The following is a 26,295-nucleotide window of genomic DNA, read 5'->3' as shown; positions in this document are numbered from 1 at the left end:
ACCTTCAAGCCCTTCTTGGATGAAGGTGGACAGATGCGAATTGGCGGACGTATACTTCAAGCGCCGATCGACTATGCAGCAAAGCACCCCATACTTCTACCAGCATCTCAACTTTTGACGAAAAGAATAATTCGGGATCACCACGTTAGACACATGCACGTCAAGACCGAAAGATTGCTGACAGACTTACGTTCAAGCTTTTGGATACTTTCCGGACGCAAAGTGGTAAAATCTGTCATCAACAACTGCTGGCCTTGCAAGCGGACGTCGGCGAAACCTAATCCTCCGTTGATGGCTTCACTACCAATACATCGTCTAACACCCCATCTGCCTCCATTCACGTACACAGGGATCCACTACTTGGGGCCTTTGACGGTACGAGTTGGTGGACGAGGACGAAGGCATGAAAAACGCTGGGTCAGCCTATTCACGTGCTTCACCACCCGAGCAGTTCACCTGGAAGTGGCCAACGGGCTCAGTATGGAGGAGTTCTTACTCTGCTTCTCCCGTTTTGTTAGCCTACGTGGAAAACCGAAGGTCGTCTACAGCGGCAATGGGACAAACTTTGTCGCCGCCGAGCACGAGTTGCGACAAGCCCTAGAAGAACTTGTTACCAAACCAAGAACTTCAAACAGTAATGGCATGTCAAGAAATAGACTGGCACTTCTCTCCACCCCATGGACACCATTTCGGTGGTGTTTGGGAAAGGATTGTACAATCCTGCAAGCGGGCAATGAAAACCAGCATCGGCAATTGCCTAGTTACGGATCAAGTGCTACGAACCGTAATCACTGAAGTAGCAGCTTTACTAAACGCTCGGCCGTTAACACATCTTAGTATGGACCCAGAAGACCCGGATCCGTTAACGCCAAATCACTTTCTATACGGTGGAGCTCGGCCATACTTGCCTCTACAATTGGCCGACGTGGAAGACTTGAACGTAACCAACAAGCAGTTTCTGCAAAGTCAAGCTATCCTCCAACATTTTTGGGATAGATGGCTACGTGAATACGTTACACACCTAACAGAAAGGAGAAAATGGCAAGAAAACAGACCTAACGTCGCCGTGGGAGATTTAGTGCTTGCAGTTGAACCAAATACTTTACGTGGGCAGTGGCCGATGGGCAAAGTGTTGGGAATTATTCCCAGTGCTACAGATAATGTCGTTCGAGTCGTAAAAGTCAAGCTCAGCAACCACCCAAAACCATGTATTCGGCCGGTGGCCAAATTATGTATCATGGTTTCAGTAAAGGAACAACAATTTTATGCTAAAGAAGAAAAAAAGGAATCTTCCACAGCGTAAACGTTCAAATTCAGTATCGTAAATGTAAATACTGTCTGTACTGGAGTTACAATTAGTAGCTCCCCGTGTAAAACTAAAATTGTAACCGTAACAAGTAAAATCAAAATGTCAACACTCAAATGTAAACAACGTAGAAAAATCGCAACCTAAAGTCTGGTGGAGAAGTCAATAAGTACTTTTGCCCTCAACGCCACATATATTCAAGTTCAAATATAGGGCAAAGAGCAAAAGTCAGTTCGCTTGCTGTTTAGTAACACTGAAAAATTGGCAACTGTTTAACCCATTATGTTAGCAGACGGCATTCAGTCGACCTAACTTCGTTTAAGTGCAACGCGTGCGAACCCTACGTCCAACGTGAAAATGGCAGAATATCCGTCTCCATCACCCACATCGGTAAACGACAAACTGAAAGTGAATAGAGAACGTGAACAAGAGTGTGTGGCCAACATCAACGAGACAATGGAAGGCTTGGAAAAGGCAAAAATGGAACTCGTGGACAAAGTCTATGCGTGTCAAAGTGATTCTTCGTAGCGACAAAGAGCTCAGCCAGATGCAGCAAAATCTCGTTGACGTCCACGTGCACTTCAAGATGGAGAGAGAGACCCTGCTGAGCAAGTACGTCGGGTCTCTCCTGCGTAAGGATCGAGAGAAGGCGACCGAGGTTTTGGTAACCATGCCGGCCGCCATCCCAGAACGTCCTACTTACATCGTCCCGCCGCAAACCCCCAACATCTTGTGCGTCTTAAAATCCCATGTCTCGGGGCCGACGCCATACAAGAAGCAGATTTATGAATGTGAGGAGTTCATGCTCCTCACAAACCAAGATCGGATGGAGGTCTTATTCCAGCAACGTCGGTGCTTCGGCTGCTTTGTGCCGACGGCCGTGGCTGGGCACACGAGACTCCTAGATTGCTCCCACCCTCGTCAGTGCGAATTGTGTCACACCCGTGACCATCATCAGATTCTCTGCGGCACAAAGAAGACTTATAAAGATCTGCCCAGCCACTGAAGCCAGCCGGATCCATCGCAGCGGAGGTTTTTTTTTGTTATTTTCACCCTTTGTTTATCCACTTGTTGTCACAGTGGGTCCCGCTGTCACCTACGGTGCTGCCCTCGCGGGCAGGGCTGTAGGGGGCACGGACCTACGTAGTATTTGAGTGCCCATTTTCGTTGAGCTCTTTACCCCTTTCTATGGAAAGGGGTAGTATTACTTTGTTAGCCGACCCAGACAGTCATTTTGTCTCCGTCTCCTTTTGTCAAACCCAGACGGTAGTCTAAGTTATTTGTCTCGTTCTGCCGGACAGTTTGTCCAGCCTTGTCCAAATTCAGACTCAGTTTTGTCCCCTCCGTTTTCTTTCTTTAAATCAAGCGTGCGGTATTTATGTTCATTTCCTAGTCCAGCAATAAAGCATTCCTTTTTTATATCCCTGTCATTTCATTCATCCTCATCCATCATGCTTTCATCTCTCTCTGTTGCTACGTTGCACGAGAGTCAGCAACAACAGCAATCTTCTCTTCTATCGTAGTCTGTTCGTTTTTTTAGTGTTTCATTGGACGATTGGAATTTTAAGATGGGACTCCAATTAAGTGAAATAGTGTTATATAACACCAGGTTGGCCGAGTGGTTAAGGCGCCAGACTTAAGTTCTGGTCTCTGTATAGAGACGTGAGTTCGATCCTCACACCTGGCAACAAAGACACAGTCAAGAAAATAGAAAATGATAGCAAAATTATTTTCTTTCGCAGTCGGTTCATTCTTCGGAGTGAGCTGGGAGGGCGATTGGAAGTCAGCTGGGTTCCAGGAATATGTACTATTCATTGTACGAATCTATCTTATCGGATTGCAGGCTGGATATGCAAAATACTTGCTGCAAGATGTCCACCGAGTATGGTTGAAGGTGCATGCTTGAGTTACCGCAAATTATTTAATTGCATTTGTTATTTTTTAAATAGCCCCTTGTGCCATACACATTCATTACGTTATTAGTCTTATGAAATCCTGAACCTGAAAATAGTTTGATCTTCAATGTTTTTTTATCCCACCTTTATTGCATATGATGGTGCGGCAAAAAATCCTTAAGGTGGTCCGTTCCACCGCTAACGGGTCGTTCCTGGTGTCTAATAAAATACCAACTGAATTGGCAGGTTCATCCCCAAATATTGAAATAGTTTGAAATAGAACTCATAGTTTCAGCGATATGTTACCTGCACACTAAGGTTACAGTATACACTATGGTATAGAGATTACCACATACAGTCGGGACTGAGTATCGCGAAAGGTACGCCATACTTCTCGACGGATTCAGGGTGCAAGAATTTCTCCTTTGCTTCTCTGTTTTACCAAAGACCAACCGATAATGGGACCAACTTGGTCACAGCCGGCAAAAACTTCGCCAGGCCTTGTAGGAAATGACCAAACTATACGGAAAAATACAGGGTGTTTGTTATAAAATCGAATGACATTTTTCTTACCCACATAGACCGCATTTGGGAGAGTGCGAAGAAAATCCTGCAATCCTGTACCATGAAATTTGGCATAGGGAATCGGCTAGTCACCGTCGAATCTTAAGAACAGTCGTCGCCGAAGTAACAGCCCTTCTGAATGCCCTGCTGAAACCTAAAATGAAATACCATTTTATTGTTTGAATAATATACTTAACATCATGTTTGAACCAATCTTTGTTTTGGAAATCATGTCTTACAAAAGCCTTCGAATCCCGTTTCCTGGGACTTTTCACCAACAATATATTTAGTTTCTGATGCAACAAATATTTAACCTTCAACTAGGATGGGAAGCGATACTTTGAAGAAGTATCGGTATCGTGGTACCGAATAGTCGAAAAAAAATCGCGATACTGAATCCATCCATTGAATCCATGACTGAAAATTTTAAAGAAACGCAAACCACTTCTTGTCTGTACGTGCATAGGGCCACATACGTCTGAATGAATTTGTTGTCCGACTTCATAGGCTCTTGTCCTACCGACACGAAAAGGGGATCTCTGCCTTTTTCCGGATACACAACTAAGACAGGGCTTTGTTGGAGTGATGTCGTTGGCTGGTAGTATGAAGCCATCTACTGCATGATTGGATGACATTTCCTAGATTACAATAAAGAGTTTTTGTTATAAGATGGAAAGTTAATCTGATTTGATGCTTGGTCATGTAAATTACAACAAACTACATCGATACGACAGTAATCGAATATCTTATTAAACAAGGAAATCGTCTTTCTCCTTCAGTGTGCGCATTTTCAATTGATTTAGCTTAGGATGATTATTTAACTAATTTATATCCAAATATCTCAAAATAATTGCATGCCCTTTCTAAACTCAATCTAAGAAATGATACCAATGCCTCTTATGTTTCAAGGGGGCACCCAGGTTTGAACTTGGGACCCTACGATCTGCAGTCGTATGCTCTACCCCTGAGCTATACCCCCATTACACAACAATGGTCAAACAAATAAATTCCTGTTCGAAAATTAAAAATAAATAACAAATTTCGTTATTTTATGAGCATTCGTCAGGCAACATTGCGATGGTCAGGTTAACTGATCTTTTATGGCATTGGAGTTTCCTGTACGCTTTAATTATTCAGTCATCTTTCTCTTTCGCTTTAGTATACAGTATTAGAATAGAGAGTATTTGTTCCAAAGTGGCAAGTTAATCTGATTTGATGCTAAGTCTTGTAAATTAAAATAAACAACATCCACACGACAGTAATTGAATTTCTTGTTAAACAAGGAAATCGTTTCTCATTTAAAGGAAATAATTCTCCTTCAGCGTCGCATTTTCAATTGACTTCGCTTAGGATGGATTATTTAACTAGTTTATATCCAAATATCTCGGAATAATTGCATGCCCTTTCAAATCTCAATCAATGAAATGATACCAATGCCTCTTATGTTTCAAGTGGACACCCATGTTTGAACTGGGGCATTTCGATCTGCAGTCGAATGCTCTACCACTTAGCTATACCCCCATAAGGAAACAATGAACAGTAAAAAAAAATAGATTCCCGTAAGAAAATGTTTCTTTATTTGATGAATATCCGACAGGTACCATTGCGATGGTCAGCTTACCTCATCTTTTATGGCATTGGCGTTTGCTGTTCGCTTTAACTATTCAGTCACCTTTCTCTTTTGCGTTAGTATACAGTATTAGAATAGAGAGTATTTGCTCCAAAATGGCAAGTTAATCTGATATGATGCTTGTTGTCGACGCTTCAGTAGCTGTGACAAGACTGTGTATTCTTGGTCGCGGGGTATTCTTAGTTACAAGGACTGCTAGTTTACCATTTACTACATCTTCCTTTATCGGACTACGATTTCAACTTTAAACTTGATGAGCATGAGCATGAGGTGCACATGTATCACAAGCATGAGGTGAAAATATGATAACACTATGAGGTTAGCATAGTTCCTTGTAGGACGTTAGAGATGGTTCGGGAAGTATATGGTAGTAAGTGAGAGATGCAACGGACAACTATGGGGTGACAAAAATTTAGGAGAGTGAAACCATCAGTATGTGAGACACTTAGCGTGTAAGCGGAAGTAACGAGCGGGTGTTGACGAGGTAGGGATCGTCCGGAACGCGTGGTTAAACGCGTGTCCGATGTCTCTTGGCCAGGGCGGTTCTGTGACGAAGTGGCGACTGCGAGAGCGACCGGTGAAAACCCGTCAAATGGACTCTCGTCAGTCGGGTGGGTCGTATACTTCTGTGGTAGTAGCCATCCATCTTGGGGCAAAGCTGGAAAAGTCTGGGACTCTACGGCCTGCGGAGGTGGTTTAGCGGAATACTGTAAAAACGGTGAAGAATGTGGAGGAGCTGGGCTGCGTTTTCGCTGTGCATTGATCGCTCGGCGGATTCTCCTGAAGTTTCTCCCATCTCGGGTGTGGACTACGTACGAATGGGGATCTGCAAATACCTTTGTAACATTACCCGGAATCCACTTTCTGGAAACGTGAACTCGGACCGTCTGCCCAACGGACAAAACGGATCCACTGTTGGTGGGGAAACTACCGTGGTTGAATGACGCTGCTGCATTGCTTTTCTGAAACTGCTTCCAGACGGTAGGCGCACTAACGACCCTGGGCTGGAGTGCGGAGGGGGTGTAAGGAACAGCGCCACTGAAGTGGCGGCCTTGTAGGAGGACGACGGATGAGGGAAGAGTTGTTTCACCATCTGTACGGTTCTCTTGGCCAACCCATTTGACTGTGGGTATTTTGGGGTGTGTTGAATGCCCTTGGAGGCACAATAGCGCCGGAACTCTGCACTCCCGTATTGCGGCCCATTGTCGGACCGTAGCACGGATGGAATCTCAAACTCGACGAAAATCCGATCGCGCTCTGCGATGATTGCAGACGAGACCGTTGACTGTAGTGGGACAAAACATGGCCATTTTCTGTAGTAGTCGACGACGAGCAAGTAGGGGACTCCTTTGAATTGAAACAGTCTGAGCCCACGACCTGGAAAGCATGCAGCGGGGACTCAACAGGTTGCAGTGGATGGGCAGGATTTTGGTTTTGATTTTCTTCACAGGTTAAACACGACGCCACCATGTTTCGGACTTGGTTAATGTAGCCTGGTCAGTACACAACCGATTTTGCGCGTTCGACACATTTGACTTCTCTGAAGTGGCCAACGTGGCTTTGCCGTGAGATTTCCTGCTGCAATGATTACCGGACCACCCCCGTTTCCCCTCGAAGAAAAGGCCATCGCATTCTGACAACTCGTGCCGAACGTTCGAAAAGGGTTAGTTCGTTATTGGACAATTTTTCTTGTGTTAGAGCCATCCTTTGAAAACCATGTCTTTCACCACTTGTAGGGCGGGATCAGTGGCAGCGGCGACGGCGTAACGGGTTCTGGTGTCCGTAGCTGGCATGGCCGACGTAATCACCAAATGTAGGCGCTCATCACTTGATTGTGATTGGTCTTCCGTGTGGATAATGAAACTGGAGGCAAGGCTGAGGGCATCGGAAAAGAAAGGTCACGTCCTGGTTTTAGATAAAAACTAAGTCGTGTCTTTCAAGTTAAAGGAGGATGCGCTGGATGCGGAGTGAGCATCAAGCCATTGGTTTGTTGAGGAAAAATTTCTCCATGGTGCACTGGCACACCTCGGGTGCTGATCGAATGTCAAACGGCAGCCGGCGGAAACGGAATCGTCCGAAAGGGGTCGCCATGTTGCATAAATATGACGACTCATCCGATGGAGGTATCTGATAAAATCCTGAGGTTGCGTCTAACACAGCGAAGAAACACGCCTTTCCGATCCGTCCAACAGCTCTTCGGCGGATGAAATGTTGCCGTTTGATGGCTTTGTTTAATGCGGTGAGGTCGACACAAATCTGGACATCGTTTCCCGGTTTGACGACGACCACCATTGCACGGACCCACTCTGTGGGTTCGGTAACTCGTGCAATGATTCCCACGTCTTCCATCTCTGCGAGCTTTTTCTCGACAGGGTTTCGGAGACGGAACGCCAGGCGTCGGGCTGCATATACTTCGGGGTCAGCATCTGGGATCACCTTAATGGTATGTTTAGTCGGTTGCCGTCCCAAGCTAGTAAATACATCTGCGAAGGAAGCGAGGAAAAAGCAAAAAACATTTGGCGGAGGTGGAAAAGCGGAGGCAGCAGCAAACTGGGAAAATTGCAGGGAAATGGAAAATTTCTTCAAAAGTAACAATGCGCCACAGTTGGATGAAGAATTTGACGACGACGTTGATGAGGGATACCTCCAATACAATGGAACGGACATTTCCTGTCGCTGCCAACAACATGGTCATCTAAGGCAATTAATTCTCATGTCACTTTTGACAAAAGATGGTGTGTTTTCATTGTATGATTATAGCACTTGGTCAGTTTAATGTCTTAAATTCCCTAATTGCTCATAATTATTTTTTCTGTTTTACAGTCCGAAGGCAAAAGGAAAAAAGGACAAAAAGACAACAGGCAAGGTCTTTATTGAAGGATCACGACGCTCATCGAGGTCTCGAGCACAAATAGAGGCACGATTAGAGGATTCTTTTGCCTTTGTCGAAGATACTGAACAAAGTGGCTACGTGTTCTCTGAATGCTACGTAAAAGCACAGGTACAAAGGATGATTGCAACCAATGTAGTGTTTGCGATTCGTGGATCCATAAGGCCTGTTTCTTTATAACTCATATTATTATTTTTTTGAGGTTTTCCTACAAACATTCATTGCGATTCCATAATATCACACAAAGTGTGATTAAAAAACCAATAATGGAAAATAATAAATATTTGCCGCATTAAGAATCAATTATTCAATCCTTTGGTTCCCATTCCAACATCTTACGACAGAGCCACTGCCATCGTAATTTTTATGAATGATACAATTCGCCATTACCGATTACATGAATATTGTCGCTTAATTTTTATAAGATATGCAACATCCATGTAGAGGAAGCTTACACAAGTCTGTCATTCTGTGTCATAGAATATGTAAGAGTATCTCACAAAACGAAACAGTTAGGCAAAGCAATCTGTTCATATTCTACAATTTGAGTTGAACCATCAATCTTCGGGTTGACAATCCAAAGACCTACGACTATACCACCGCTTACATATTGAAGCAATAAAATATAATACTTAGTACTTAATATTTAGTACGTGGCGTGCTGTCCCAAATTAGCGTCATGGGAGCTAATGTAAAGAAATATAAGAATTGCTATCCCCCATAAAGATAAATATTGTCACAGGATTTTCACAAAATATTCAACAGCCACATAGAGAACACTTCAAAGAATCTATTGGTCCTAATATTTTTGATATTGTTTTAGTTTAAGGTATCTTTAGCGATTTAAAAATATCTCATAAAAAAGGGGATAGTTCAAAAATTTGGAAAAAGAAATTATAGTGCCCAGACAGTATGGAACCATTCTCCTATAGCTTGGCAATCCAATTTCTTTCGAGTATGCCATCTCGAACGACACAAAGTTGAAAAGACTAATATGTCATCTAGTATGTAGTCTGCTGTCCCAAATTGGCGTCTTGAGACCTTATGTAAAAAACATAAAAATTTGCAATTACGGATTAGATGCATATTTTCGTATGATTTTCATAAAATATGCAATAGCCATGTAGAGAAAACTTAAACGAATCTATTGATCCTAATATTATTGATAATGTAGTAGTGTAAGGTACCTATAATGATTTACAAATATCTCACAAAAAAGGGAAAAATGAGGGAATGAGGAAAACGAAACTTGAAAATAGCGCCTTGACAGTATAGAACCATTATCGTTTACGGTGGCAATCGTACGTCTTACAACTATGCCATGGTTGAGGAAATATTGTTAAAAAGCATAACATGTCTTGTTGTATGTAGTTTGCTGTCCCAAATTAGCGTCACGGAAGCTTGTGTAGAAAAAATAAGAATTACAATCCTCCATTAGATAAATAATTTCACGTGATTTTCATAAAATATTCAACAGCCATGTAGAGGTAACTTAAACCAATCTATTGATACCAGTATTGATGATATTGCTTTAGTTTAAGGTGTTCCTATTGATTTCAAAATATCTCATCAAATAAGAAAAAATTCAAAAATAAGGAAATTGAAGTATATGTATAGTACCCATACGGTATAGAACCGTTAGCCTTTTGGTTGTCAATTCAACATCTTACGATTATGCTATGGTGAAAGAAAAATAATTAAAAGCATAAAGTGTGCATTTCAGTATGTAGAATGCTGTCCTAAATTAGCATCACGGGAGCTTATTTAAAAAATAAAAAACTGCAATCACCGATTAGATGCATATTTTCACATGATTTTCATAAAAATATTCAATAGCCATGTAGAGAAAACTTAACTGAATCTATTGTTCCTAATATTGTTGATATTGTAGTAGTGATTTAGAAATACCTCACCAAAAAGGGAAAAATGAGGATAAAAACATTTAAAAATAGTTCCTTGACAGCATAGAACCATTACCCTTTAGGATGGTAATCAATAATAAAATGGTTAACAAAATTGATTTGATAAGCATAACATGTCTTTTTGTAATTAGTCTACTGTCCCTAATGCGGGTTTCTCGAAAATTTCAATCACATTTATTTTTTTGTTTTTTACTGAACCTATGGTCTGTTGGCTACTTAAAGAGCGAAGTGTTTAATACGATCTTAAAAATCAATACTTTATGATTTTTGGGTGAGTTTCGATCACAAGTTACCAAACCTGAAAAATAGATGTTTCTTTTTGACAGCTCATTGTTTTGGTTATTGAAAAATACATTTTGCTATATTTTTTATTGCACCTTCTTCGGTGTCTTAAGCTATTCGATTCAAAACTCAATCGAACGAATAAATTAGTTTTGAAAAATAAGACTGATCAGATTAACATAAATGTCCAATGGTTTTTGTCCGAAATTAGCAGATCGGCTTTACACACATTCCCAATAAGAAAGAGTGTTAACCCAAACGCTGTCCCAGTTCGCTCTTTTACCCTATATAATTATACTGATACGCATTTATTATTTTTTTTTTTAGTTTTTGGTTTTATTAGTTTTTTTCTTTTTGTTTTCTGTTGTTTGCGTAGAAAATAAACTGAGCGGTAAGGTGGAGAAAGTTTTCAGATCTTTCAGGACATGATAGCTACCCTTAGTTTCTTATCTTTAGATGAACGAATCCGTCCGACAATCGCTGGTAAAAATATAATGTGAATAATCATAATAAAACGCTAAATTCTCATAGTAAACACTCTTTGATTAATTCATTCGCGCTATGTTTCTTACCATGCTCTATAAGACAAATGATTTCCGTTGGTAAACTTTTTCAAATAACGTTTTAACTGCGCTGCCCATTCATTGGAGATGGGACCATAAGCTAGGAAACATCGTTAACCACAAGGATTATATTGGCTGAAGGTAGAACCATGCCACGTCGAAAAATCGTTAAATGAATTTTATTTCCTGGTAGATTTAGGAATAAATCAAACTTGAAAAAGGTAAGAAACAATCATGAAAATAGCAAATTACAGCAATCTTCTGTTCTACCTTAGTCTGTTCATTTTTTTGTGTCTCAGTGGGCAATTGGAATTCTAAGCTACGATTCCAATTAAGTAAAATAGTATTAGTGAACACAAGGTTCACCGTGTTGTTAAGGCGCCAGATTTAATTTCTGTCTCTGTATACGGACGTAAGTTCGATCCTCATACCTGGTAACCATAAGTTTGCTACAATAGAAGAGTAACGCAAAATTGCATCTATATCCTGGTAAATTCGATTTCTGCTATTAAAATCTGTCGCAACCATGTGCTGATAATACTTTACACAATTATTTGATTGCTAAAGATATATTAATTGATTAGCCTAGATGTTAAGGCACCAGACTTAAGTTTTCGTTTCTTCATAGATACGTAAGTTGGATTTTCACATGTTGATCTTAAATGTATTGTTTAACGGTTGTGTACAACTGGAAGGAAAATTTCTTTGTAGCAGCTATTACTGCTACTGTTACTGATATTTTAGTGTACCGGGTTGGCCGAGTGGTTATGGCGCCAGACTTAAGTTCTGGTCTTTGTATAGAGCCGTGAGTTCGTTCAACACGCCTGGTAACCACTAGTTTGTAGTCACGAGAAGGTAAATTGACATCTGTCACCTACGGTGCTGCCCTCGCGGGCAGGGCTGTAGGGGGCACGGGCCTACGTAGTATTTGAGTTCCCATTTTCGTTGAGCTCTTTACTCCTTTCTATGGAAAGGGGTACTATTACTTTGTTAGCCGACCCAGACAGTCATTTTGTCCCCGTCTTCTTTTGTCAAACCCAGACGGTAGTCTAAGTTATTTGTCTCGTTTTGCCAGACAGTTTGTCCAGCCTTGTCAAAATTCAGACTCAGTTTTGTCCCCTCCGTTTTCTTTCTTTAAGTCAAGCGTGTGGTATTTATGTTCATTTCCTAGTCCAGAAATAAAGCATTCCTTTTTTATATCCCCGTCATTTCATTCATCCTCATCCATCATCCTTTCATCTCTCTCTGTTGCTACTTTGCACGAGTCAGCAACAAATGGTGCCGAAACCCGGGATTTGACGAACACGTGCATTTCCCGTTCTCGTTAGTAAAACCCTCGCATGATTTGTAAATTGTCGGGTATTCTCCCTGTAAAACTTTGGCAGACGTCCACGCCAGCCTGAAGGCACCCACCTGTCCACCACGCGTTTGCCATCTGACTAGAAGATCGGTGTATCTACGTGAATCATCGACATCCGTTAACGTGTGACTCTATAAGCCTAAAATAACGTTTCTACGTCATGAGTGAAACCGTACCCAAAGCCGAAAATATGGAAATTGGCCACATTTGGGAACACGGCCCTAACCCAATGGTAGACGCATCGAAACCTGAACGGCAGAAGAGTGAACGGCCCTTACTTCCCGAAAACGATCTCAAGAAGAAACGTGGGAAGAGAAAGGCGGCCCACACGAAGTTAACAATAGGAGAAGACACAACTCAGAAAGGCTGTGGAAGACCACAAGATGGGAGCCATCAGATTGAAGAAATTGCAAGTAGCAGCATGGCGTGACGAATTGATTCGTATTTACGACGAAGTCAAAGCAATTCACAACCAATATACAGAAAGTATATCCGACCTCACTGAGCAGCAACGTCCAGCATGTGACAAGTGGGAATCAGACTTCGAAACAGACCACGTTGAAGTTATCAAATTTGCAAGTCGCTACGCAACTTCCTCAAATCAGTCCGTCAGCTCGATCGGGACATCAGCTTCGGACATCACATGTAGTACCACGTTATCTGGAAAGAGGCGTACCAACGTTAAACCAACCAGCCTTCTCCAACAATCAACACAAGAGGAGTTGGAGACTGAAGCACAGATGCTGAAGCTGGAGGTGAAGTTGGAAACAGCAAGGGCTCAGATGGAGGCAAACACAACCTCCATCACAGAAACCCTCAACAAGGCGTTAAGGAGCATGAGCGAACAGCTGAGTAAGCTCATTGATAGTTCAAGAGTCACGTCCCAAGACATAGCGACCAACAACACGCTAGTCAGAGAAGCACACCACACGTTGGACGGGTTAGATAAGAAAATTGATGCAGTCAAGGTGGAGTTAAACGCTAAAATCGAAGACCTTCGAACGGAAGTAGACGTCATGAAAGTTCAACCACGAACGATTCAAGATCAACGACCTCCCGGGCGATCACCAGTCTTACCAACTCGTCAAGACGTTTCTACCCTGTCACCCCTCCGAACGATGGAAGATGCAGTACGACATCGCAGAAGATTGGTCGACGCTCGAGTCTTTACCTACGTCGACGTCCAAAGGTGTAAAGTTCGACGAAAGGAAGCCCGTCAAGAGACCCAGCTTCCCACACATGTCGACCATTGGACACGTATCGACGATGGAAGGTTCGAAAGTAGCGGCGTCAACATCTTCAGCAACCATGCCTCCAAGGAGCCGATCAACATCGGGGAAGATGCAAGCCGAGAAGACGGAACGGTGGAAATGGTTTGTATGTAACGGTAGGAACCACCATCTTTCAACCTGCACCGTCTTCATGTCTCTCACGCCCACAAAAAGGGCTGAGAAAGTATTTAAGTCCGGAAGATGTCTGTTATGTCTTACGGGTAAACATGAACGCAAGGAGTGTCCCAGGGACGTCAGCTGTAATATCGCTGATTGTACTGGAAGCCGCCACCACACCTTGCTTCATGGATCCGAATTCTAAGGCTAGCTGATCCAACTGCTCCATCATCGCCACTTTCGACGGCATTCCTTGGGACCTTGACCCATTTGGAAACAGTAAAACAACGTGTACGTTTCAAGATCGTACCGGTTCGTGTTGGTCCTGGCAAAACGTGAGTCGACACTTTCGGTTTCCTGGATACCAGAAGCGACAGCACGCTGATTCGGGGCGACTTAGCAAAGAAGTTGGGACTCGTTGGGCCATCTAAATGCATCAACGTTGTCTCGTATGACGGAGCCACGCCTAACGTTACGGCTTCCGTAGTAAACTTCGCCCTAACATCTCGTGATGGTAATAGCCAGTTTGAAGTTAAACACGCTTATGCCGTCGACAATTTGAAGGTGACGCCGAATTCACCGATCGACCCTCGACAGTTGGAGTCATGGACGCACCTACGTGGTATTGCCGTCCCGACCGTTCAAGAAGAGGACGTGACCGTGCTGATAGGACTCGACGTCGCAGAGGCCCATGATCATGTAGCTTCCATCAAGCCGCCGGCTGGAACGACTGGGCCCATCGCCTTCAAGACGCCGTTTGGCTGGTGTTTGGACGGACAAACGGGCCCGCCACAAAACGGACGCCCGTTCATCGCTCATCTGGGCACCGTGGAACGTCCCGAAGACCTAAATGAGCTGGTGAAGAAGTTCTGGCAACTTGAGGCCAACGAAGTAGAAATAGAACCCCCCGTTCTATCTGAGGATGACCTACGTGGAAAATGCATCCTCGAGTCTATCGTAAAACGTATTGGTAACCAGTACCAAGTCGGCTTAATGTGGAAAGCCGACGACGTAAATCTACCAAACCATCGGGCATCTGCATTGAAGAGGCTCTACGCCCTCGAACGACGTTTTCATCGAGACGCGGAGTTTGCCCAACGGTACGATGCAGTGGTCAAGGAGTACATCGGCTTAAAACATGCCCGACTCTTAACGACCCAGGAAGCCCAGAAGGAGACCAACAAGACGTGGTATCTACCACAACACGGGGTCTGAGCCCTTCCAGCTCATCGACCAAAGTTCGTGTCGTATTCGATGGAGCTGCTGAGTTTGGTGGCACATCGATTAATCAAAACCTGCTTCGGGGCCCTAATTTACTCGTTAGCCTGCTTGGTGTGCTCATCCGCTTCCGCCGTAACCTTGTACCAGTCGGAGCGGATATTGAGAAAATGTTCTACCAAGTGAAAGTCCCGGAAGAAGACCAGACCGCCTTCAGATTTCTCTACCGGACGCCTGGCAGTATTTCAGCTCCGTTGACGTACCAGATGACGGTGCACGTATTTGGAGCAATATCCTCCCCGACGAGCTGCATCTTCGCCCTCAACAGGACGGCCGATGACTTCCGCAGCCAGTTTCCAGATGTAGCTGATAGCGTTCAAATTAGCGCGGAAATTAACAGCTACATTTTGATACGATGATTTCTCAGCGTGGGATCAATTCATCAGCCGCAGCGTCGCTATTGGGAAATGTTGGCAACTGTTGGGATCAGATGATAGAAATGCGGTGGCGCCGTCTACTACGAGAAACTGCGTCGGGACACGGGTCCGCAGCTGTTGCGGATGGCCGAGATGCTGGGCATTTCAAACGTGAATAAAGATCGACTAGATTGCGTTCTCCGTCACAATCAGGACAAGACATTTAAACGGAGTGAATCTCGTCCGAAGAATTATCTAACAATTCAATTTTTTGTTATTTTTGGCTATCGTGGTTTTTAACTTATTCGTTTGCCAATTAGGAATCCATGTACGGAGAGCCAACATTTTCTGATATTGAAATCAATTCAAAGCGTCCACAGAACATTGAAAGAACGAGGACTGGACTCTTTACCTGTCGATATGTACGATTTCTACACGCCAATGTACCAATATGGCCATTGGAACGGCGACGCCCTGTGGTTGTGTTTTTTAGTTTTATTTTGTGTTTTTAATAAGTTTTTCTTCTTCATTCTGTGCTGACCGATGGAAGCGCTTCCTAATCGACGAATAAGCAAATTCATTGTTGACTAAAACAATGTGAATTTGCTGCTAGTTGTTTTGTAATCCGCAATTTTTATATGATATTCAAAATTTTACATGTTGTGTTGTTTTTTTTTGGAGAGGATAATCTTATATCGTTGAAGTCCTCAGTAAATGATTCTTTCATTGCCTTTTCGTGAAAGTTATTGTACTACACTTTCTAAAGCCTTGTAAAAGGTATATGAAATCGTTTGGTATTTCGTGACGGATTTTTTCGGATTTTTTACTGATCTTCGATGCCAACAGGGTTTTTCCAAAACGACAGGGAAGATGCGGAACTACGAAACGACAGACAGAAGGGCAAACCAATACGCCCATTTTCCTGTCTTCGCCATTTGGTATTCAAAAACTTAATTTATGAAATGGATTCCTTTTACGGCTAGCTCATTTCATGACTTGCAATTCCAGACTTTTACCCAGAAAGCAGGTGAGTTAGGTAACTAATACGTGACAAGCTTCGTGGTTTTGCAACATATTTTTCCTCGCATTTAATTAATTAGATGAACCCTGTACGCTTTGCGAGTTTGATGGTAAAAAACGGCATGTTGATGTTGATTCCCCTTAGTTGATGAAATACCGGTTGCATATTAACGGGAGCCTTTTACTGGATTGGCTGAAATAGCGCAACCATGGGGATAATTTTTAAAATTCTGTTCACTTCTATTGCCCACGGTCTCGCCAAAAATTCATCCGTAATCCCTTCCTCCTCTTTTTTTTTTTTTTTCTGGACAGCAAGCAGCACCATTGATGATGTAGATTTTTGACATTCTAACTGATAAACCTTTGAAGCTTAATCGAAGCATTTATTTTTTAATTCATTAGATAGAAGTAGTTTAAAAAATTTGAAATAACGGGAATTAGGGTTCTACATTTTTAGTTGCACTTTCATTTATTTTTGTTTTCAACTAAAACGATAAACCTTCATTAAGCTTAAATTGATGACATTAATTTTTTCCTAGCTAAATTTTACTTGATTCAATCGCATCCCAGATTCTGAGATATCGCCATTTTAGTTTCTTCATATTTTTTTTATCTTCTAGGCCCATTGAAAACCAGGCTCTACAAGACAGAAGTAAAACGAGATTACGTTTTGGGCGTGCTACACATTCGTTGGAGGTGAGAATATCAGGAAGGAAATGTTATCAATCTCAAGGTTTTAAATTGAGAAGCAGATAGGACTACAGTGCGTTGTATAATAGTTTAGTCTCCTTTATTTCCGTTGATTTTGGAATTGTACTAGTTAAAGGTCTGACACAGCCAAACGCTGATGATGAACTGTAAATAAAGTTTTTTTATCGCGAATGCAAAACTATTAACTAAATTCCTCTTAATTCACGCACTAGGTTGGCCGAGTGGTTAAGGCGTCAGACTTAAGATCTGGTCTTCGAATGAAGACGTAAGTTCGATCGTCACACCTAGTATTGAAATCTTTGAGCTCATTATTAGTCTAATGATCTAATGTTGTAGCCTAATTGCCCGAATGATGTAAATTCTGAATTGGTAATTGGTAAGAATAAATCAGCAAAATTATATACAAAAGAATAATAGTTGTAAAGAATGCAAGCGTAACTTACAATTTCATTTGTATGGCTCAGTGGAAAATTAGAACCCTTAGCTAAGCTTCCAATTAGAAAAACTAACACCGAAAGTCTAAGAAATGGAATGTGCTGATCTCTAGCGGCAATTGAGGGAACGGAGTGCAAGCTGGCAATCCACCATCACATAATCCATCATCATTCTCATCCGCCATCACCTCTCGCTAACACAGCGTGAAAAAAAAATGCAGGAAGAGCATAAGCCGATAAAATCTAAAAACCCTTAGCGTGGTTGGTTAAGTTCGTTGCATCAGATCAATTTAAATGATTGGCCAGAGTCTCAAGTTGCACAGCGATTTAAAGGAAAATAAGACAGTTTTACGAGGTTCAAATTTTTGGTTTTGCAATTCTTGTTGCAAAACGAACTAAAAGTAGAGCAAGAAGTGCCGGTTGTAAAAAAGTTGTTAAAAAAAAAAAAATACATTTTGTAAAAAGTTATAGTACAAACAGTTATATACAGCTTGTTTAAAGGACACGTCAATAAGAAATTGATTTCCGGGCGGTCTCGTCTTTCGTCCGTTTTTCAAGGAGACACTTCCCACCCATCCACATGATTCGGAGTCGGGCTTCGTTTCCATTGTACGGAATTTTAATTCGACCCAAGTGGTGCTGACTAGATGACACTATTATTTCCCAATAGCTTTTAGATTCCACGAATAATTAACAAAGAGAATTGTCGCACCATAAATATAACATTGGCATTGTCGTTGTATAGTTATGTTTGGTATAAAGTCTTAAATTTTTATTCGTTTACACCGTGCCTTTTCTACTAGAATACTATACATTACATAAACATATTTTTTTTAAACGAAGGGCGAGATTTGTTTAGCAAGTACCAACAAGTTAGCTAGAAAAAAATCATAGTAAAAAGAACAATGGGGAAACTTACTCCACACAAAGTTTCCTGTCATGGGCCCATAACTTGCGTATGTAGCATACCGTGGCTCAAACGAAGTGCGATGCGTCGATGATGTAAAATGAAATAACTCTCTTTTTTACTTTTTTTTTTTTTTACCATATACCCTTTCCTATTTCAGTTACGTACATTTTGTTGGTTATTGGCGATTCGCTCATTGTGTAGCTTTGCGTGCTTCATTTTGCATAAACAAACGCAGTTACGGCAGCTTGATCACGGCGAGCAAACTATTTTTTATTTTTCTAGAAAAATGCTGGTACCGTTTCACGTAACTGCAGTGTGTAATAATGAGATGACGAAAACCAATAGCTTGATAGATGATTGAACGAAATCGGTAATTAAAAAATTCCTTCCTATTTACTAAATTGAAGGGCGGAAAGGCATAGGCATTAAATATTAGTTTAAGGACTTCAAGAAAACTTGCGAAACCAATTGACAACGGTTGTTTACATTTTGAGTTTCTAGATATCTTCGGAAAAATAAACAAAAAAAATACATTTTTTTTCTTTTTCAACCGTTTTTCAACCCTTCCTTTACTGCGCTTTCGGGGAAACACTAAACACGTAACCTAAGGCTACCGCTGAACACAAATTTAATTCTGTTTTTGTTTTGTTTTCTTCCTAAAAGCATCGATAAAACAAAGGTTTGCCTAGGGTAAAAGGTCTGTCCTTTGTTGCTGATGCTACAACCCGAATAACACTGTATTTTGCCGCATGTCGAAAACAACTCTTTTCGATGTCCATTCCGTGTCTTTATTGCGATGCGAAGGGCAGAATATGAAACATAGTCTATCTGATTTTGTCGCAACAAAAAATAAATAAAAGTAGCGTGTCCATTTAGGCGAAATCCACTCGATCTCAAGTTCCTACGACATCCCTACACTTTAGTTTCAAGGTCAGACAACCAGACGGCCAGTGACGTTTCATCAGCACTCGGAAGCTTGTTAACGTGTTTTTTTCTTTGCATGTCAGCAATGTCATGATCGCCACTTTCTGGGTGTCACGTAGTCGGAATGTTATTTCTTTACCTCCTTTCTTCGTACACGTTTTCTGTACGGCATAATCGTAGACGTACAGAAAATCGACAACTGAAGTATCAGTCAGTTCCAGACCTTCTGTTTGCCATTGCTCGATCAATTTTTTTATTCTTTTCCTAGTAAGCGTGCATTCTTATTGGCCGGATTCGTTCATTTGATTTTTAGATTTCTTTTCCTTTTCTTCCACATCAGCTAACATTTTAAGGTATACTAGGGCTAACCTGTCATTCTCAGAATAATTTTCCATCATCTCCGATGTGATATCGTCAACATTTCTTTCGATGTGATTTTGGCTAAAAGTCGCTCGCGGATGTAGAACGTTTCGTAAACTAATTAAAAACGTCGTCAGGTCCTGAGCGTGTAAAGCGTTACAAAAAGTTTTCTCACGATAATCTTCGTCGTTTCTGAATTCGAATTCCAGTAGCATGTAAAGGACTTCATTATTCTCTTTTGGAGTATTCGGATCGCTGAACAGCAGCTCGACCTTGTTTTTCCAGATTTTGCTTCTTAAATGGTAATACCACTCGCTAATAGGCAGTAGCTGAAGCTCCGGCCATTGTTGGCTTGTCATTCCGTCACTTTGATCACAGTCTTTTGCTATCATTTTTAAAAGCCGTAACAAATTCTGGGGCTGTAACGCGGAACAGCTGTCGGATGTGATAACCGCTTTTCGCAATTCAGGCACCAGAGATGGCATTCCATTGGCTATTTTATTCAATTCGTCTTGTATGCTGTCGATAGCAAGAATGTCAGAAGTAGACTAACTTGTTGTAAATGATCCTTAACCAATGACCCAGAAAATTTCAATTGTAGGTCTACAGTTTTAAGTTTATCGAGATTGACCTATGCAATTTGGTTGAATTCAAATTTCTCCTTTCGGTGACGGTATTCATCGCGAAGTTGTTCAATAACGTACCGTTTACTGAACATAATTTTCTTTTGCTTTATTAACTCATCCGTGTTGTCGTAAATGGGCTTGTACAGCACGTTCAGACAGTTGTTTTCGCCATGAAAAGAATCCAATCCAAACTGAAAGTCTTCGATATTGATCCGATTTTCTCGATTCAGTTTTTTGCTGTTCGGTTGGCTTGGTTCGACGTCGCATTCGGATTCCAACATGATGACGCATTTCATTCGAGAACATAACCCATCTTTCACCGCTTCTAGTGCACCTGCGTTCTTCAGCTCTTCCCAAAACGCCTTTCTCGTACACGGAATCAAATTTTCTTTTTCCAATTTTTTTTCGATCTGCTTTTCTCTCAAATTCCGCACAAAGGCAGACTTTAAATTGTATTCCAGCCTCTCGATTCCGTGTTCATTGGCTACTTGTTGAATGATAGCGTCCCTATTCCCAGGAATTGTATCCATGTCGTTGAGCCGACACGTGATACACTTTTGTGTTACCAATAATTCAAACAGTTTGTCCGCCCTTTTGGGACAAATTTTTGGTTTTTGTTCAGGTTTACACTTTTTTCTTTCTTTTTGGAAACGCACATTTTCTAATCCGGTTTTTTGTAGAAATATTTAAACTTTCTTAATAAAGCTTTTTTCTTTTTTTTCTTCCTTTCCAGCTTCCTTGAGATTAGAAGATGAGCAGTGATGGCTGCCCAATAGAGTTCGGACGGAACCGATGAAATATTCCAGGATTTTCATGATATTGTATTTTTGTTGTTTGTAGGCATCGACGGCGCAGAATGATGGGGCTGGGTCAGGCGCTGCATGGGCGACACTGCGGTAAAAGGACAAGTGCATGTCTATTTCTTTGCTCAAAATAGTTTCGCATTTTTGTAAAATTTGAATAAATTTAGCTTTGTTTTCTTTAAAATCTTATTGAATCAAAATGAAAGCAAAGTAGTAATGAGCAGCAGGATAAAGATCACTGTCCTTTGAATCAGTGACTCGTTTCAGAATTTCAGCTGCCCCCGACAGCGATGACTTTTGCAGAGCCAGATTTTTGGCCATGACAACAGATCGGACTGGTGTCATCCAACTGATGTCTGTTGTGCTGCTGTCTGGCAATTCAAGTTGACCAAATGAAACGTAGGAAATTTCGTTCTCGTTTTGGTCCAGCCATAAGGCCCATTTATCCAGTTCACTGTCGCAGATGGTTTTTATATTCTGATTTTCACGTTTTCCTTCTTTCAGCTTTCGTTTCAATTCGGTGTAGTTATCAGATAATTTGTCTAATAAATCTTTTTCCAATAAAACCCCTTTATATTACTGTAAAAAATTCATCAAAATACGTATCCCAGATTCTGAGATATCGTCATTTTAGTTTCTTCATAAAACCGGGAGCTCTCTTATGGGAAAACCCCCGTTTCAATTGCCCAGACGCCCTGTTTCAATTGCCGAGTAGAATTGGCAATTGAAACAACTTGGGGTACCTCCAGTTTTTTACACATAGCAGATGTTCATCTTTGGCGAACCCACCCAAAAAAATACTGTTATGTAGCTGAGATAACTGGCTACAAATCTATATATTTTTTAGTTTAGCCTACTTGGACGATTTTTGTAATCGTACGGAACAAAAATAACTTTTGTGTTCCAACCACGCCCTACCTCCCCTAACTTGTTGTAAATGATCCTTATCCAATGACCCAGAAAATTTCAATTGTAGGTCCGTTCGTTTTTTGGCAAAAAAGTCAGACAGATGTGTAGACCTCCGTTTTCTCTCAATTGATTGCTTATTTTGATATCAGCGCCTCTACCCGCCAAGTTAGTGGCGATGATCACGTGACCGACTCCAAGCTGCACACCTTCGAAAGCAAACTTTTCATAATCGCGTGTATAGCAGTGGATGTTATTACCATTGGTTTTTAAAGCATTTTTCAAGTAACGATGAACGATATTAACGTTTTTAATTGACTGACTGAAGGTGACGAGAGAACGAGCATGACCATCAGGAAAAATAATTTGTTGTGCTTCTTTGACGATGGCATGGAGCCATTGTTTCTCTGTTGGAAAGACTCGCGTCGGTTTAAGGTAAAAACGTTTCTGGAAAGCTGTTGGAATCTTAACTTGAATGTTCATGTAGTTTCTTAGCATGAAGTCTCGCTCCGGTTCGGATCCTAAAGTTTCCGAGACACCTGCAGCCTTTTTATAAGACTGGACGTATCTTGCGTTGGAAATAAAAATAGCCTTTAGACATTGGGACGTCAACTTGCAGCCTTCCTTGAGCTGAACAAACTGATGCAGTGCTCCGTCCCACTGCGATGAGATCTGATCCATCCCCGTGTCCTGGTCGATGATTATCACTTGAGGGTTGAAATTTGGGTTGGTATCTGTTCTGTCTTGATCTGCTACGTAGTCTTCGTCTCGTTTGAGTTCCAGAGCCTGCATGGCATTGTTCAACCAGGTGTCGAGATGAAGATCGACGAAGGGCATCAAATGTTTAGGTATTCGAATACTTCGCTCACGTTTCGCTACGCTCCGAAGATAAGATTTTATCTTAGGATCTTTTTGTCGGTTCAAACTGATGCTGTCAATCTTGTTTTCCATCAACAGACGTCCTTGTAGATCGATGATTTTTATTTCAATCAAATAGTTCCATAGCGAATTTTTTTCCGATGGTTAGTCCTTCAGTGGGCCGTGAATTGATTTCAGATCTTCTTTAGTAATAGCACCGTAAAGATCGTGAAGAACGGCTAATTTAATGGAATTTATAATTCCTAGTTTATCAGATCCACTGGAAGAGCTTCGTATCTTTTCCCAAATGAAAACGTAAAGAGATTCGAGCATCTCCATGCCAGGGATGTCGTGCGATAAGTACAGCGTATTGCTACCACGATCGAGTAACATGCAATCGACTTCATCAATAATCGCAAGGTCCACGGTGCGGTCACCGCGAATGTTATGACCGTAGAAAGTATCTAGCAAATAATCTCGTTGAAAATTGGCCAGTTGTCCATAAACGACGGTCGCATTATAGGCTTGAGTTCGTTCATCCATCCATTGGCTACAGTTGTTTGCTACGCTTATATCGAAATATTCATAAAGCTCCCGCAGACCGCAATCAGCCACCGTTAACGTGGAATCACGGCGAGCCAGTACGTAATTACTTGTAATGACGTCAATTTTTTCATTTTTGTTTTCTTCGTTTCGGCAAAGACCCAATGCGATTGCGACACCAGCGACGATGAACGACTTGCCTTCACCGGTTGACATTTGTGTTAACGTGTTTTTGCATTCAGATGTCAGCAATGTAATGATTGTCACTCTCTGGGTGTTCCGTAGTCGGAATATTTGTTTATCTCCTTCTTTTTACACGTTTTTTGTACGGCGTAATCGTAGACAAAGACAAAATCGACAATGGACGTATGATTCAGTTTTAAACCATTTGTCTGCCATTCCTTGATCAATTTCTGTATTGTTTTCTCAGTCAATTTGTATTCTTGTTCGTCGGCTTCCTTCATTTGGTCTGTTTTTATTTTGATTTTTCTGCCATGTTTTGCACGTCATCCAGCATCCAGCTATATCCCAAGTCCATACCCGCATTTGGCATCTTATATTCTCTCAGTGTGTCTATGAGATTTTCAATATTTTTTTCGACATTTTGTTCTTGTAACGAAGTCATCAAAATACAATATTTAATTATATTTTATCCTCATTGTTTGTTTTCTTTAGATTAAAACTATATACTATGTTTATTATTCATTATATTTCAAGTATACATTATAAATATAGTAATTCAAGTGTCATTGACATTTCCTTGAATTCTATTTTTATATTATACTTTACATCCTGCTTATTGCTGATTGGATGAGCTTCTTGCGTAGAACATCGCGCCATACATTTCCATGAATATTGCAATAATCGAGACCCAGCCACGTCTGGCGCAACTGGGTGATTACGACACACACAACAATAAAAACAATACTGACAACGGTCAGGTTAATGTCTTAATCCAATATTCTGGTCATTGTGCATGGTACACAGTTATATTTGTTAGGATCCGTCAGCCAGTCACGTCGGCTGCACGGATATGAAGAGAACAACGGTAGGAAAGTGAGAAGGGTGAGGGTGTGATGATACTTACATCGGATCCATGGTTACCGAAGGGTTGAGGATGCTGTGGCGTCGGAGAGAGCTGGTGGCGGTCACGACAGAATGGGAAGCGGCGTCTCGGCTTGGGATGCTGAGGATATGACCAGGAGAGTACGACAGTTGTGGAGTGTTGAATCAAGTTTATTTCGGCGTAACGTTGAAAGATACACAAACACTTAGATACGAAACTGAATGCTACGCAAGAGAAACACTACAGCACGACTAACGCGAGTAAAGGTTACAAGAAGACTCTCTCGAGGCACATCTCAGGCGTGGGTTTTATACCACACTTGGGTTTGATGACGCCAACTTGGCGTGGTAACGCTAAGTTTGCGTGGGGTCATCGCAACAGAGCCAGAATGTTACGCGAAACGCGAGGTCGAGTGATTTATGTCTTGTCGTTGACCCCACGTTATGCGAAGAAAGGGTAATAAAAAACGAAACAAGAGGCGAAAGAGTCAAGTGGGGGGGGGGCAACCGCAACATGAGCAATAGAACACATAATCTAACTAACTTATTTAACTTTAAAGTTCTAACTTTCGATCTATCCCGCTTAGTCGTCGCCTGTCACCTAGGGTCGGTTCCATTGTTCATCACCGGTCATGGGCGTGGAAGCTCGTGGTCCCGGTCCATCCATGTCACTCCCCGGATTGTTTCCTAAATCCTTCCAACTGGTAGCTGGCCAGCCGTCCTCGTCCTTTCTTTGGGAGGGAACCCGGTATTGGCGCTCGACGTACCGTGCCGCTGCGAAGTCCTCTTCGTCGGAGTCCAGAGAATAATGGCTGCTGACGACGCTGACATTATGTTTTTCGCCACGCTCCCTAGCGACGCTGTCGTTTAACGCCGCGGCATCCAGGCCTCTTTCTTCTACATCACTGGTTGGCGTCAGGCTATACGGCGATCTCTGGCGGCTGACGGCTGCGCCTTCGGCCAGGTGTAAAATTACGGTCGACGTACCTGAGGAGAAAGAGTTTTCCTCCCAAGATACGTCTTCCAGGGATAGTGAGTCCTCGTCCGTGTCGTCCGTGGTGTCGGTATCGTACATGACCTCGTCGTCAGGGGGGTAATCCGCGCAGTAGAGGATTTCTTCTTCGTCTTCGTAGTGAGTCGTGGCGTGTTGCGTGTCGTTGTCGTTGGAAGGATAATCGGCGCAGTAGAGGATGTCTTCGTCAGTGATCCACCAGGCGGCGTGACCGTCCCTGCTGTGGCTTCTTGGGTCCGAGGTTATGGCCGACGAGGTTGGGGTTCTAAGGTAGAGTTAGGTAGGGTTACAGTATGTTGGCGGAGGGGGTTGGAGACATGGCATCGGGGAGGCATTAAGTCATTCTACGGTATTAAGTCGGGTTTACGATCAACTAGTGCTATTGCCTTAAGGGCCTACGATGCTAACATGATATTGACATTGACATGACATTGGCTAATTTTAGGGGCTGGACAGGAGGGCGGCTGCTTCTCTTCGTTGTGCAAGGCGAAGGGGGTATACGGATGGTTGTGCGAAGTATTGTTGATTTGATGTGGGTCTTGGTGCGCCATTCGGTCCCGTCGACGATGTAGGAGGCAGGTTGACGATGGTCACCGGGGCGCTCGGTGGTGGTGCGGAAGCAGCTGGGAGTCCCATCTCAATGTCTCGATGAATGGGTTGTGGCGGTGTTAACCAGCTGCAGGGGTTGA

The 26,295-nt window shown here is 42.1% G+C and overlaps 1 protein-coding gene and 3 non-coding genes across 4 annotated transcripts; 2 read left to right on the top strand and 2 right to left on the bottom strand.

Annotated features, from left to right (window-relative positions):
- The first annotated feature begins 2,910 nt into the window (after positions 1 to 2,910).
- Positions 2,911 to 2,993, top strand: Trnal-uaa (transfer RNA leucine (anticodon UAA)). Its single transcript has one exon. It is a non-coding gene; the product is annotated as a tRNA-Leu (tRNA).
- A 1,679-nt stretch (positions 2,994 to 4,672) lies between these two features.
- On the bottom strand, positions 4,673 to 4,744 carry Trnac-gca (transfer RNA cysteine (anticodon GCA)). Its single transcript has one exon. It is a non-coding gene; the product is annotated as a tRNA-Cys (tRNA).
- Positions 4,745 to 17,372: 12,628 nt separating this feature from the next.
- Positions 17,373 to 17,455, top strand: Trnal-uaa (transfer RNA leucine (anticodon UAA)). Its single transcript has one exon. It is a non-coding gene; the product is annotated as a tRNA-Leu (tRNA).
- Positions 17,456 to 22,188: 4,733 nt separating this feature from the next.
- LOC130697760 (protein translocase subunit SecA-like) lies at positions 22,189 to 23,993 on the bottom strand. The gene is given in 2 exon segments (XM_059496811.1): positions 22,189 to 23,843; positions 23,846 to 23,993. Coding segments are annotated over 2 exon segments (1,803 nt in total).
- Positions 23,994 to 26,295: the final 2,302 nt, after the last annotated feature.

This window comes from Daphnia carinata, chromosome 9 (assembly GCF_022539665.2).
Source record: "Daphnia carinata strain CSIRO-1 chromosome 9, CSIRO_AGI_Dcar_HiC_V3, whole genome shotgun sequence".
In the NCBI taxonomy this organism is placed as follows: domain Eukaryota; kingdom Metazoa; phylum Arthropoda; class Branchiopoda; order Diplostraca; family Daphniidae; genus Daphnia; species Daphnia carinata.
Note: the sequence above shows the minus strand (reverse complement) of the source record. Positions and strands in the feature narration are given on the sequence as shown.